Source organism: Pseudoliparis swirei, chromosome 5 (assembly GCF_029220125.1).
Source record: "Pseudoliparis swirei isolate HS2019 ecotype Mariana Trench chromosome 5, NWPU_hadal_v1, whole genome shotgun sequence".
In the NCBI taxonomy this organism is placed as follows: Eukaryota; Metazoa; Chordata; class Actinopteri; order Perciformes; family Liparidae; genus Pseudoliparis; species Pseudoliparis swirei.
The window spans coordinates 14,458,059-14,471,841 of record NC_079392.1 but is presented as its reverse complement, the minus strand read 5'-3'; the positions used below and the strand labels follow the sequence as shown (position 1 = coordinate 14,471,841).

At 42.9% G+C, this 13,783-nt stretch overlaps 1 protein-coding gene across 3 annotated transcripts in view; it reads left to right on the top strand.

The window, feature by feature from the left end:
* Positions 1-13,783, top strand: part of LOC130193901 (cadherin-2-like) — a 78,005-nt gene that overhangs the window by 62,658 nt on the left and 1,564 nt on the right. Inside the window, exons 14-16 of one of the 3 annotated variants that reach the window (XM_056414730.1) lie at positions 2,308-2,447; positions 10,807-10,968; positions 11,856-13,750. In XM_056414730.1, coding sequence (XP_056270705.1) covers positions 2,308-2,447; positions 10,807-10,968; positions 11,856-11,966 — 413 coding nt within the window. In that variant the 3' untranslated portion in view covers positions 11,967-13,750. Of the gene's footprint in view, positions 1-2,307; positions 2,448-3,991; positions 4,094-10,806; positions 10,969-11,855; positions 13,751-13,783 lie in introns of those variants that run through there. The other 2 variants (XM_056414731.1, XM_056414729.1) reach the window with 2 other exon arrangements.

The following is a 13,783-nucleotide window of genomic DNA, read 5'->3' as shown; positions in this document are numbered from 1 at the left end:
TCAAGTTCAAGAACGACAGCCCCAGCCTGCGACATGCAGTTCTTGTTTCGCATAGCAAGCAAGATGGTGCTCTGGCTCTTAAAGGGTTCCACCCAGTGTGTCGGAGCCACAAGGACCAAGTCTATAACTGACGTCGTGACAGCAGCAGGTGAATGGTAACGAGCTGCATGAGGCACCAGGAAACACAGTTTTTCTACCGTAAGACCGTATGGAAGTAGGATAGAGTTTATTAATGTTGTGTATATAGTTAATGTATCTTTGTTTACATCAAATAAAGACAAGAAGAAAGGAACCATACGATGTTGAGTTATTTTGCGTAAGGAAACAGGAACTCGATGTGCCTGCAGCTCGTTTGCGGCTTAACAAAAACCACGCCGGTGAAACGCCGCTACATAGTGCATGCTAATTTTTTTAGGATTAAATACAATTTAGAATTCAATTTTGATTTGACCGTTAAAATAACCAACTGGACTTTTAAAAAAAAATAAGATGAACTTGTACCTGTAGCAGAATTTTTGAGAGAAGTTCAAAATAGCAATTTACATGCAGGTGCTTCATAGTTTCGCTGAATGAAGTGTATGTGAAGTGTTGAATTTAAATGTTGGCTAATTGGTTGAAGAGTCAGTTCTTGTGAAAGAGTTGAAGGGGTCAAGATCAGTTTAGGTGTAATTGATGAATTTATTTGAAGTGAGGAGTGAAGTGGAATTTCCGAATGAAGCTGAAGTGCGACTACGAGTGGAAGGCCTGGAGGACGTATCAGCTGAAATGAAGGTGTAAAGGAGTTGCAGCTTTACCTCTGAAGAGAATTGAACCGTTATATTTGGCAGAAGTTACATTATTAGTTGAAGAGATTCAGTTGGTCAGGCACTGAAAGGACTGGAAGTGGTAACTCTTCTATGACATGTCCTCTGGTTTGGCAGATGAATTCCACAAAGGCTATGTGTGTCTACTTAACAAAACAAATTAAAGAACATATTTGGTGTTAAAAACAACATTTTTTGTTCGAGTTCTGGGTTTTAATTAGCCACAATCTTTTTGTGAGAGATTCTTTCCCACTACTTGGCAGTGTTTGAAAGAGTCGGCTTTACATTTTCCTAAAAAGTTACAAAGCTTCATGTTTCTTGACTGAGCGAATCCGCGGGGAGTTTCCAGTTCAAATATTTGACAGTTGCTATGGCACCACCATGAGCAGCTGTGTAGAGATGTTGGGCATTTGAGTTCACAGGCGTGTGAAGAGGACAGGAAGAGGAAGGAAAAGAGACAACAGAAGTAATGGGCTCCCGGCCCTCGGGCCTCGGCTCGGGATGTGGCACATTGACTGCGTTATGGAACGAGGCCAATTCTGGAGCCGGGAACAGGCAGCGTTCTCATTATTTAAATGGACTAGATGTAGTATTTGAAAGCCCTCCCCGTCACTTTCACTGGGAAATGTTATTCATGGTGACAAGCCATTCTTCAAATCGCCTCTCTGGGGTTTGAATTGTCCTCACTTCGAATTTCACTCGCCATGATTTAGTTTGGCCCTTGCAGGGACAGCAGACTACAAACATATTCACACACCCTGAGATCCTCGGTCTCGTAAATCCACCCGGATTAATACGATCAAAAATAAAGTTAATAAAGCCAGTTGTCTCAAAATAAGAGCTGTGTGTTTCTGTCCTTCCCTGAAATACTTAGTCCCATGTGAGGGGATTTCAGTTGCTGTTTGGTGTTGAACTTTGACCGTCGACAGGAGGCTGAGGAGATAATGGAGGCTTTGCAACTGTGATACAAATCTTGCATTAATGAGAGTGAAACGGATCCCCGGGAGAACTGGCTGCTCGTTGTGTGGCTATGTGTGTGTAAAAAACCCATTCTGACTCAATGAGGAAGCTCTGTTTTCAGACATTGAGATGTTTCAGAATGTAAAGACGTGTCATCACAGTCCACTGCTACGTCCAGTGGTGGCTTCTAACCATGACGCGCTAATCTCACCACTAGTGTCATCTTTTGGGCGCGTCTGACAGGTTGCATTTCACCAAAAGTTGCTTTTGTTTCATCTTGATTCATCAAGCGGGAGGGATTAGATTTTGTTAGCAATCAAGATATCTCAGGAATGCCTTGAGTCTTCAAATTATAAATTGGTTTGATTTTGGTGGTCAAAGCCCACTCAAGCGATGACATTTTAAGACATAAATGTGTGTAAATTGCTGGTTGGCGGAGGCAAACTGCCACGAGGCGGTGCATCTAGTTGTGTGTTGCTCGTGGAGCTGTAGAACACGAGTTAAATAATGTCTCAATCTTCTTTTGTCGCCACTTGTTCTGCAGTGCTGGTGCTGCTGTTTGTGATGTGGATGAAGAGGAGGGACAAGGAGCGTCAGGCCAAGCAGCTCCTCATCGACCCAGAGGACGACGTGCGAGACAACATCCTGAAATACGACGAGGAGGGGGGAGGAGAGGAGGACCAGGTACACATACACACACACTCTCTAGTTTGGATTTCTCTTTCTATTGTCTTGTTTTTTCTGATTGGCTGAGCTACAGTTCCTGTGATTGGTAGTTTTCCTTCTAGGGTTACTTTAGTGTCTTTGGTGGTGACAGAAATGACCTCCAATCTGCTCTTGCGTTCATCACTCCCACACTATCCCACTCAAACACACATTCTCAGACAGGAAACATACAGACAAATACACATGACGCTGCCATACAGAGACATACACACAGACACACACACACACACCTACATATACTCTCTGCTTCCCTACAGTTTTCAATCATCTGTCCTCCGGCTCAGATTAAGTGTACTACAAAAGAGGAGCTAAACAGGATTAATTGCTTTCTGTTGGAGAACAATTTCCTGTGTCCCTCCTCACAACTCCTCTACTGCTGCCAAGCACATAAGCTGCTCCGCACTTCTGCGGGAAAAAAATGGTTAACCCTTATTTACCCAGCCGATGAGACTAACAGCATGTTTTACCTCCCACTACAGCAGCTTGATGAAGTGTCTGTAAAAGGCAGGGCATCGCACTGTATATGTGGAGCCACACACACACTTACTGTGTAGGGAGTGGATTCACCAGATATAAGGCACTGCGCTGTTTCATTGCAAACAAATCGTTTGGACCGGCTCTTCACTGACATATACTGCTTACAGGATATAGCCACATCCTTGAGTCCAACAGGGCTCGCACCTTCTCCTCGTTGCAACCATTTCAACAAAATGTTGAACTGACATCCATGGTCCCTTACTTTTAATTCCTTATGGCAGGTCATAGTTTGTGTTGTGCTCCAGCAACTGCCGTGACAGAAGGCCTTAAGCTTTCGGGTTGTCCGACCCATTCTTGTAAATGCAATACTTCCCTCAAGGGCCTGGCCTCATTGGTGCGGCCTCTTTCGCGATGCCACCTGTCTGGTGGGCCGGCCTCCTGCCGTGGCCCTGCTGATGTTTGTTTCTGTTTCTTTGGGAGTTTTTTTCTGATGTGATGTGAGGTCCAAGGTCAAGGATGTCGTAAGTGTACAGGTTGTGAAGCCCTCTGAGGCAAATTTGTGATTTTGCGCAATACAAACTGAATTGAATTCAATATCTGAGGAACAACTTTACATTTTTGCCAAGTTTTGCCCAAATATCCTCTTAGATTCAGGGATGAACTGATTCGATTTTGATCACCAAACACATTTTGGGCCAAAACTCAAGGAATCAAATGCTAATTATGCCAATTTCACACAAACATCTAGACCAGGGGTCGGGAACCTATGGCTCTTCCGGTGACGGCATTTGTCTCCCAGACAATTTTGAGTTGAGAAAAAAAAAATCTCCGCCCGCCACCCTGTAATTTTCTCTATCGCGCCAGATTACAGCAGAAATAATTTAAGGTCCCTTTTCTTAAAAAGCACGTCTTTGTTCTTTTATTAAACTAAACATCTGTTATTGATCGTATCTAACCAGCAGCATGTCACTCTGTCTCTACGTGTCGCGTTAACACTTCTCGGCTCTCCGTCTCGCGCGCTGCAGAGCTCCGATGCCGGCGTGTGCGCGCGCATCGGGGCGGAGCAAAGAAAAAGTCCCCTGCATGAGTCGCCCCCTGGTGGTCAGTAGAGAGGATGCAGCTTTAAGGTACTACCATAGTTTGAAAGCTGCCTTGATGAACACTGTGCATAGGATTTATTAGACAATGTTGCTAACATGAAAACCATGTACCTGCCTAGCATTAGAAATTAGCATTTTGAGCATGATGCTCATGTTAGCATGTTGTTTATGTTTGTGTCTTATGACAGCCTCTCAAAGCAAGGCTGTGCATGACTTGTTGTACTTCATATGTCTCATATAGAATCACAATCTGATGTATATATATTTAGCCCCAGTGTGTGTCTGTGGTGGTGCTCGTGATGGAACTTAGTGATTCAGTGTAGCGTAAAAAGGGTTTGCAAGCACACCTTTGCAAGCAAAACCTGAAACAAAATAGCAACCCTCTAATTTACCGACCAATGGGAACCCAAATGGGTCTTTAAAAAAACATGTTGAACACTTTACTGCAGTGCTTGTTCAGCTGACTTGCTTGGCCTCATTGCAGCTTTCTCAAGAAGCACTCATCCAAACAACTGCACACACTCCACACTGCTCTTCCTTTGGTCCTCAGCAAATACACTCGCCACGTGTGAAGTCGCTGGGATGAAGGGTGACCGAGAAACTTGAAGGACATATACACACACTGACATAAATACTGACAGACACAGACTCCGTCCATTGTAGTTTAATTTAGTTTCTTTCATTCAGATATAATGTTTGAATGAGCATGACTCCTGACATCATGTACGTTGTTTTGAGCAATGAAGATTTTATCAAACGTGATCAAATTTGTTTTGACATTGTTAACCAAATGTAAGTTAATGACAAAAGTATAACATGAATGAAAACAGTCTATTGCACAAGACTTTAGATTGAGAGTCACACACAGTGGAAGCTAAGGGAACCAACATTCCTGATGTCTCTGCAGTACAAATAATAAAGTAAAAAGTCTGCTTCTTCTTTTTTTACCACTACAATAACATGGTTCGCTGGCCTTGGGATGGTGTTGGTTTTTTCTGTTTAATTCGATTCCTATGTTAGTTGTTATTCCTACCGACAGCTTGTGTCTTTATTTGTCTGGATTTAAGCATCGGATTTGAGGCAGACTGAGCGCTGAGCAATACACACACACACGCGCGCGCACATACACACACAACACACACACACACATATACTCTTACCTTTATTGACAGCAGTTGTTCCCTCACTCCTAATCCTTCCAGGTCCAACAACCTTTAACTAATACTTCCACATTAAGAATTAAAATGTCTTATTTCCAATGCCGAGGAAAGTTCTTTCAATATTTGTGGACATGGGCTAATCTCTCGAAGCCAGAAACCAGGGAATGAGTTGGATGTCACCATCTGCTCCATAGACAAAGAATAAGGGACTGATTTTGACTGATTTATGGAAGACGGAATGCTTTTATTGTTTCTTTTGTTTGTTACCAGTGGATTGTAGCAGCAGTCACAGTGTAAGAAATTGCTCCTGTATTTCGGGCACAAGTTAACTTTTGTCATCCAGGCTCTAAATTGGCTGTTTTGGATTGATGACCAAACATTGCCAAACATTGCGTCTGATAACCTACAGTTGTGAACCGAGTTCACAGGAAACGGCGTTAGCCCCCCCCCCCCCCCCTAGGTCTTGTAGTGGGGGGCAGCTGCTCCGTTGCTCTGGCGCCTTGTGGTTGTGGGAATGTTGTAAAAGTCCAGTAGGTATGTGCTTAAACCCCAAATATACTTCTATAGTGTTCCAGCCATGTTTTGCATGTTTAAGTGCAGCTATGCACACTTAACATCACATACCATCGTGTTTCCAGACGGTCTTTATTTTCCTCATTACCATAAAACATAAAACCCAGCTTGCAGAAATTAGAGGGTGAGTTTGGTCATGCATCACAGCAAACACTGTCTGCTCTCATTGTTCTAAATGCTACTTTAAAGTGCTTTGGTAATGCAGTGCAGGGGTATCAAATGAGTCTGCAAATAACATATACTGTGTTGCCGTGAACATTTAACAATGGAATAATTGAATTAAATAAATGGCAGAAGGAAAACTTAGCAATAATGTAAAGTAGACGTAGTTAACAGGAAACAGGCCCAACATGCATACATGTAATGTACTGTAAATAAATCCTGGTATAGTTCTTCAAATATTAAAAAACACATGTCCTCAGTGGAAGGATATTCTCTGTGGCCTATGCAGGTATAGGAATACAATAAGAAGCACACAGCACTTATCTCCTCCCTGCCAGGTTACTGGAGGGCTCTCAGCCTGTCTTCAGTGAAAAGTATTCTGTTGCTTGGCTGTTATTGTGAACAAAGCCCAAGGTCAGTCCACAGCATGCTGTTATTGTCCTGAAAAGGCCACTTTAGTCGATTTCCCTAGAGACCAGGGAGCATGAATTGGTCTCTGGATGGTTGCTGCGATGAGTCAGACTACCAGCATTCAGGAAGAAGAGATCCGGGGCCGTGACACCCGAACAGAAAGGTGTTGGTGGTAGTCTGTCAGACCTTTGGTATCTTTACAGCCAGAGGCGTACTGAGGAAGTATACATTATTGTGCAGGTGTAGGTGGGTTTGTACGCATTGGTAATAAAGTGCAAGCCAACAACTTGGTTTTCTCATTTAGCTTGAAGTGTGAATTTTACAGCAGCCCAAATATTCTGCAGGACAGTTGACAGATGATGTCTCCACACATCCTTAAAACGTTTTTATAGACATCGAAGTAAAAAAATATGGCCTTAATATCCTAAATTAATCTTTCAAAAGTCTTAGATGCTATAATATGGCAGGTCGCTTCTATTTCACTGGCGCCGGTTTTCTTGCCTCTACGGCTCTCGTTGAGCGGTCCAGGAAACACACCGACCAATTACACACGTTGTAAATCACCTCACCTACTCGGCCAATCAAATATGTGTATTCAGTTAAGCGCCGCCCTCAACTCGAGTGCCATATTCACACACACACGGTGTGACGGCAGAGACCCGATAGATGGAAAAAGTACGTGAGTCAGAGAAGTTATTTCAGTTGGCGCTCCAAAAAGAGAAATGCGTCCGCTTAACCAGAGCCTTTAACTAAGGCTGTACAGACGCGTATATGTTTATTGTCCCCACATGTTCAGTATGTTAAGCGATATTAAAAGCAGCGATGTGAAGCGCCGCTACGAGACAAAGCACAAATCTTATGAGCAAACGTACCAACTCGCATCCAAGATGAAGGCACAGAAAAATAAAGCTAAATGTCCAATATGATCACAATCCTTTAATAACCCGATAAAGTCCCTGCACACATTTCTCTTTTTAGATGACAAAAATATATCTTGGCTCTTTTGATGGACGTCGCTTGACGCCCAAATAAATTAAATAAATAAATTTAAAGCTGCAGGATAATTCAGTTAAATTATTTGTTCTTTATTGTTTACTTTTAATAAAAAAGATAATGTATTTATTATTAGAGTATGTATGTATTATTTATAGTTAATCCAGATCAATTAGAAATCTGTAATAATTATTGCTGTGAAAAATAACGCGTTATGATTAAATTCCAGGATTAATTAGTTACTTTTTTTTAACGCATGCGCAGAATGAGCTTCCAATACGTCTGTTGTTGGTCGTCTCTAATCTCTAACCAGCAGCATGTCATTCTGTCTCTACGTGTCGCATTAACACTACTTGGCTCTCCGTCTCGCGCGCCGCAGCGATCCGATGCCGGCGTGTGCACATCGGGACGAAAAAAGTCACAAAAGCTGACGCTACATATGGAGTGAGTACCAAACACCATCTCCCGGTACTCACCTGAGTAACTCACTGAAAAAGTTATGTGCACCTCTGTGTATAGATGTATATATCCGTCTTTTGTCATAAATCTTTATGTTCTCACAAAAATATACCGAGAATATCGGTAATATGTGATTAATCATGATTAATCCACAGAAACCTGTGATTAATTTGATTACAATTTGTAATCGTTTCACAACCCTAGTAATAATAAATATTGACGACATACACCTTAATACACCTGTTGGCTACTTCAATACATATGGCACAAAACATTACCATGCTCCCATGCATTGGTGAAAAATCATCTGGTCATCCTCTGGGCAAATCAATAACACATGGACTGATTTGTTTGAAGACGCTCAACCCCACCTTGATCCACATCGTCCCGGACGGAGGTCGGATCACCATGGATGCTGAGGACTCTCCCACACCAGGTCTTGGGTCTTGATGCGATCTCACTGGATTTGTGACACCTCTGGCACATTCATTTTTTAATGAACCAGATCTAGACCAAGATTAAACGACCATCGGAGGATTTCACCGAATAAAGGGGTTTTCACTACCTGCTGTGTCAAATCATCTAAAAATCAATTATCATGAAATCATTTATTTCCGATGAATTTTGGAATTGCAAAATTTTTTGGAGGGACATTCATACACAAAAAAGAGTGTGGATCAACAGTTTTTCTGGAGTTTTAACATTTATACAATTATTACAACACTTGAGTTTATAAATCTCACCTGCCTCTCTCTTGATGACTTATCCTGCTTCAGTATTCACACTGTCAACGACCGTCACCCCAAGAGCTTAAGCGTAGACTCTCAGATAGAAGACCTTAGTAAAGGGCTGAATCAGTTTTGGCCTCTGGTACATAGCTTCTATGCTGCCAGATGTGCAAGCATCATTTATTTCGCTTTAGGATAGACCTAGTACCTCTCTCCCCTTTAGACTTTTTACTTTGAATCTCTTTTTTCTGAATCTCTATTGCTTCATCCTCTGCCTTCCCCTATAGGCTTTACCTTCTCGCCGGAAGGGCTCATGGGGACCTATGATTTCATCATCTGATCCTATCTGTCGTCGCTAATCCACAGTCCTGGACATGACTGGGGCTGCTTACTCCCCTGCCTCTTCCCCCGCTTTGTCCCTCCTCACCGCCATCTGCCTTGCCTGGCCACCTGTCCATCGTGGAATATACCTCTGCTACTCCACTACTATCTACTCTGTACTATTCCTCTCTCCAATCAATTCTATACCTTACATCTCCTGTCCGCCTATCTGTCCTGTCCATCATCCTCATCTGTTGGGATCCTGGATCCTCTCTCATCCTTTTCCCCCTCTTTCTTCCTTTTTTCCTCTGTTTTTTCCTTTTTGATCTATTGGGTAGTTTCAGTTTTGTCCTTACGTACATGTTGGGTTGAGACTCTCTGTGTACAGTTTGTAGAGTAATTTGTAAATTAATTGTAAAGAAAACTAATTTGGAATGAATATTGTGTATGCTATTCATGGAAAGACATTTGATTAGGAATAAGATTTAAGAAATCTTTATTTTTTTGCTTTTTATTAATTTTTTTTTTTTTATAATTTATTTTAATACCTTTTATAATTTGTGCATGTGTTTATGTCAATATGAAACTCTCAATTTTCATTTAAATTGATAATTGATCACATTCAAATTGATTTAATGGAATTGGAGGACAAGAAGGCACATTTTTTTACAGTGTTTTTTGTATCATAACAAGGCAAAAAAGTGATAAAATAAAACCATTAAAAGCATCAAAACATAATGAAAAAGAAAAGAAGATTTATAAAAATTAAAAATAACATTCATTAAAAGATTAAAAACTTTCATTAAAACATTAAAAAGCTAAAGAAATTAAGGCAAAAAGGTTAAAGTGAAGTTTCTAACTGAAAAGAAAAGTATGAATTATAAAAAGAAAAGAGAGAGGTTCAAATGTAAAATAGCAGCAAAGCAGCCACAAAAATGCAAAAGAAAAAATACCTGAACCCAACAAACCCAGGAAAGTCAATTTCTAGTGCACAGAATCCAGTTCAAATCCCAAGAGAAGACCTCAGTGAATGTGATCAAAGTCTCATTTGAATCGTGAATCCACTATCGTCTTATGGCCTACCCCTGCAATTTCAGTATTATTACCTTTCGCATGGAAATGTTCTGAAGTGTTATTGATGATGTCATTTTTATTTATTTATTTTTTGTGTTCGTATTATTCGCAAACAAAAAAGTATTTGAACCAATCGCATGAAATTTGGTGGATTATTTTTATTATTACCGACCAGTTGATGATTTTTGATCGATCGGGTCAAAGTCATCATGAGTCAAAAAATCTTCTTTCAGAGAACTCAAAAAGTTGAAAACGATCGCATGAAAATTTGGTGGATGATTGTTTATTATCCGAGGGTTGATTAGATTTTTGGGATCGATCGGGTCAAAGGTCAAAGGTCATGAACAGGTCAAAAAAAAATCTAGAACTCAAAAAAAAGTATTGAACGAGCATGAAATTTGGGTGGATGATTGTTTATTATCCGGGGACCAGTTGATTAGATTTTGGGATCGATCGGGTCAAAGGTCAAGGTCAAAGGTCATGAACAGGTCAAATGTTCTTGAATCGCATGAAATTTGGTGGGATGATTGGTTATTATCCGGGGACCATTTGATTAGATTTTGGGATCAATCGGGTCAAAGGTCAAGGTCATGGAAAGGTCAAACTCTTTTTTTACCATAGCACAATACTTTTTTGTCCAATTGGCATGCAACTAATGCCAAAATGTTCATAATTCAATGCCCAATCTTGTGATATGCGAAGGTATGCGTTCTACCGAGTGCCCATTCTAGTTTGTATTGTTTTCCTGCGATATTCTTTTTCTAATATGCAATGACGCAAATCAAGCCAACCTTGAGTTATGAATGATTCTGGTGCTGTAGGATTAGAATGAACTTGACATGTTGTTCGGTGTGTTCAGGACTACGACCTGAGTCAGCTGCAGCAGCCCGACGCCCTGGAGCCAGAGTGCATCAAGGTGGGGATCAGACGTCTGGATGAGAGGCCTCTCCACCATGACCACCAGTACCCCATCCGCTCTGCCGCCCCCCACCCAGGAGACATTGGAGACTTCATCCACGAGGTACGGCAATACACACACACGCACACATACAAACACACACACACCGGGTCTGACATCTTGTGGAAAATGTCAGCAGCATCCCATCCTCGCTTACCGAGAGTCAATCTGTTCGCCCGGTTTAAATTCTGGCAGTCGGGCACGCAAACTTCTCAGCGCGCAGGAAGTGTCGAATCACGACTTGAGTGAAATACAAACTCTGTTTCGACAGCGGTAAGCAAACACGTTGTCCAGAAAGAGCTTGAGATTTGCCAGCCTCACATCTTTGGCTTCTCTCATCCCGATTCTTTCGTATGAAGCTTCAAAGAGCAGCCGGGGATGTGTGCTGTTTACTCCCCAGGATTTAGGGAGAGTGGAGTTCAAAGAGTTTATTTCAAACAGTCACTCCTTGTGTGGGAACGAACCCACTGTAACAATCAGATGGATTACTGCTAATTAAAAGAGAGCTCTATCCAAACAGAGCGGATTTAAAATACATTGGTCTGGGCTTAGTCTGCACCCCTGGTGTGAAAGAATACATCAGTATCAGTGATATAAGGGGGCACCTTAACACTCGTTAGTTTCACAAACACACACGAGGCGGGGAGAGAGGCAGAGAAACAGAGTCCAGTGTAATTCTTAATTAGCTTGGCTAATGGTCAGGATTAGCTGGATTACGATTGGCTGCCTAATTACAGGTAAATATATTGAGTTCAATTAATCCCACAGACTCTCTCAGGCCGTCCACGGTCCCTTAAAGGGACAATGCTGGTCATTTTGTTACATTTTCTGTATTTTCTATATAAATAATATATATACAGTAGTATGCGCTATTTCCTATATTTGTGGGTGCACATGCGACAGCAAACAGGCAACTAGTACAGCAGTGTTCTCCTATAATTGGTTGGCAGGCTGCCGACGGGGAACCATCGCCAGCCAACACGCACAAAAGGTTATCCGGAAAACGTCATAAAAGAAAAGGAAGTGGCTGCACGCTTGGATGTCGAAAGTTGGACATTTGAACTGGGAAAATTACCTCCCACTATCTTCCACTACCTTCCACTATGAATATATATATATACATATATATGTGTGTGTGTAGCATGGGTGTCTATTTGTATCAAAGTGACTCCTGACATAATGTATAGAAGTGCAGTAGCATCAGGAACGTGGTTCAGAGAGTCTTTGAACGCCGCTGAGTTCCTTTAAACCTTCTGCAAAGCGTTCCACTCCGTCAGACGGATTAACATGGCGCTCAGCGTTTATCACACAGACGTCTGAACTCTTCCTCTGACGGGGCTGATAACCGCCACTGCCGCCTCGAGGCTACCCGCGGCGCGGCGCAGGTTCATCATCATTGCAGACGCACGTCTGACGCTCCCGTATTGTTTGCGTGCCGCATCTTTATTTCTGTCAGGCGGCCATAAAGACATCTGCCGAGCAGAGCTCTGAATAAGGAGCGGGAGCCGTCAGACATGGCGAGCCGACCTCGGCGGCATAATCCGACAGACGTGACAAGCTGATGCTTCTCCCTCTCGGCGGTAATTCCCTCTTCCCATTGAGCTCCAGAGCGACGGGCGTGTCTTCAGTCAGACGACAAGACGTGGCCCACAAAACACTTCCGCTGCGTGTCACAGGGAAGACTTGTCTTGGCTTTACATCCGGCGACGCAGAGCAATCTGCTGAATCTCCTCCTGGGGATCGAGGCAGCATCTGTCCAACCTGAAATAAATGCTCCTCTCGTCCACAAGCCCCCATAATCCCTCCTTGTCCAACTCAACCCCTGAACTCAGAGAAATAAGCATCACCTTTCTCCTTAACAAGAGGGATCTGGCTCACACGCCTTCTGATCTCTCCAGGGGATGAAGTGGGGGGAGGGACGTAAAGGTCAGAGAGGCTGTTTGAAAGGTGACGTTGTGAATCGTTGGGGAGGTGAACTCTGCTTTCATGTGGTCTGAGGGGGTCAACAAGGGTCGTTGACCAGGGGTTACCATGGCTCTCGCACTGCTCAACGCATGAACACAGGTTTCTATCTTTGCGGATTTCCATAATTCTGCTCTAGATATCGTCGTTGCTCTACAGCTCCCATGAATCCTGCTCAGCATCTCAGCCACTTGGGAGTGTTGGTTCTAGCACCGTCATGTGGGGAAGCGGTGTCTATTCCAATGAGCCGGAAGGCCAGCTTCACCTAGACTTCACACAAAGTTTCGGGGTGATGACGTCGTACTCCGAGGAATAACGTGTGGTCTGAACGTGCATGCTCGTTGTTCCCAATTGAAAAGCAGGCTTTGTGCGTAGGTGTTATCAGTCTCCTCCTTCCTCAGCCGCCGCTCATAAGGGCCCCCAGAGGATCCGTGGGGACCGCGTGGTCACCAACATTTGACCGAGTGGCTCGACAATGACGATTGCCTGCTTTCCCAGAGACACGAAAATGCCTCAGCGGGCTGGTGAATCCAGCGCTGGCCCAAATGGGAACGTGGTAACATTAAAGAAGTTCTAGCTCCGGAGTGAGACGTCTCTCTTCCCGTCATGTCTGTTGGGCGGCTGGTAATGATGCAAGCATCCAGTTACCATAGAAACAGGAAGTTTAGTTGGGAGGTGTGAGAGAACGTGTGAAAAACTAAATTCTAAGATTAGACATGACAATTAACATTCATCTTTTTTTTGTTATTTGAATAAAAAAAATATCAGTGTGAAGATTCTCTCTCTGCTCACCACCCCTCTCTCTCTCTCTCTCTGCTCACCTCCCCTCTCTCCCTCTTTCTCTCTGCTCACCACCCCTCTCTCTCTCTCTCTGCTCACCACCCCTCTCTCTCTGCTCACCACCCCTCTCTCTCTC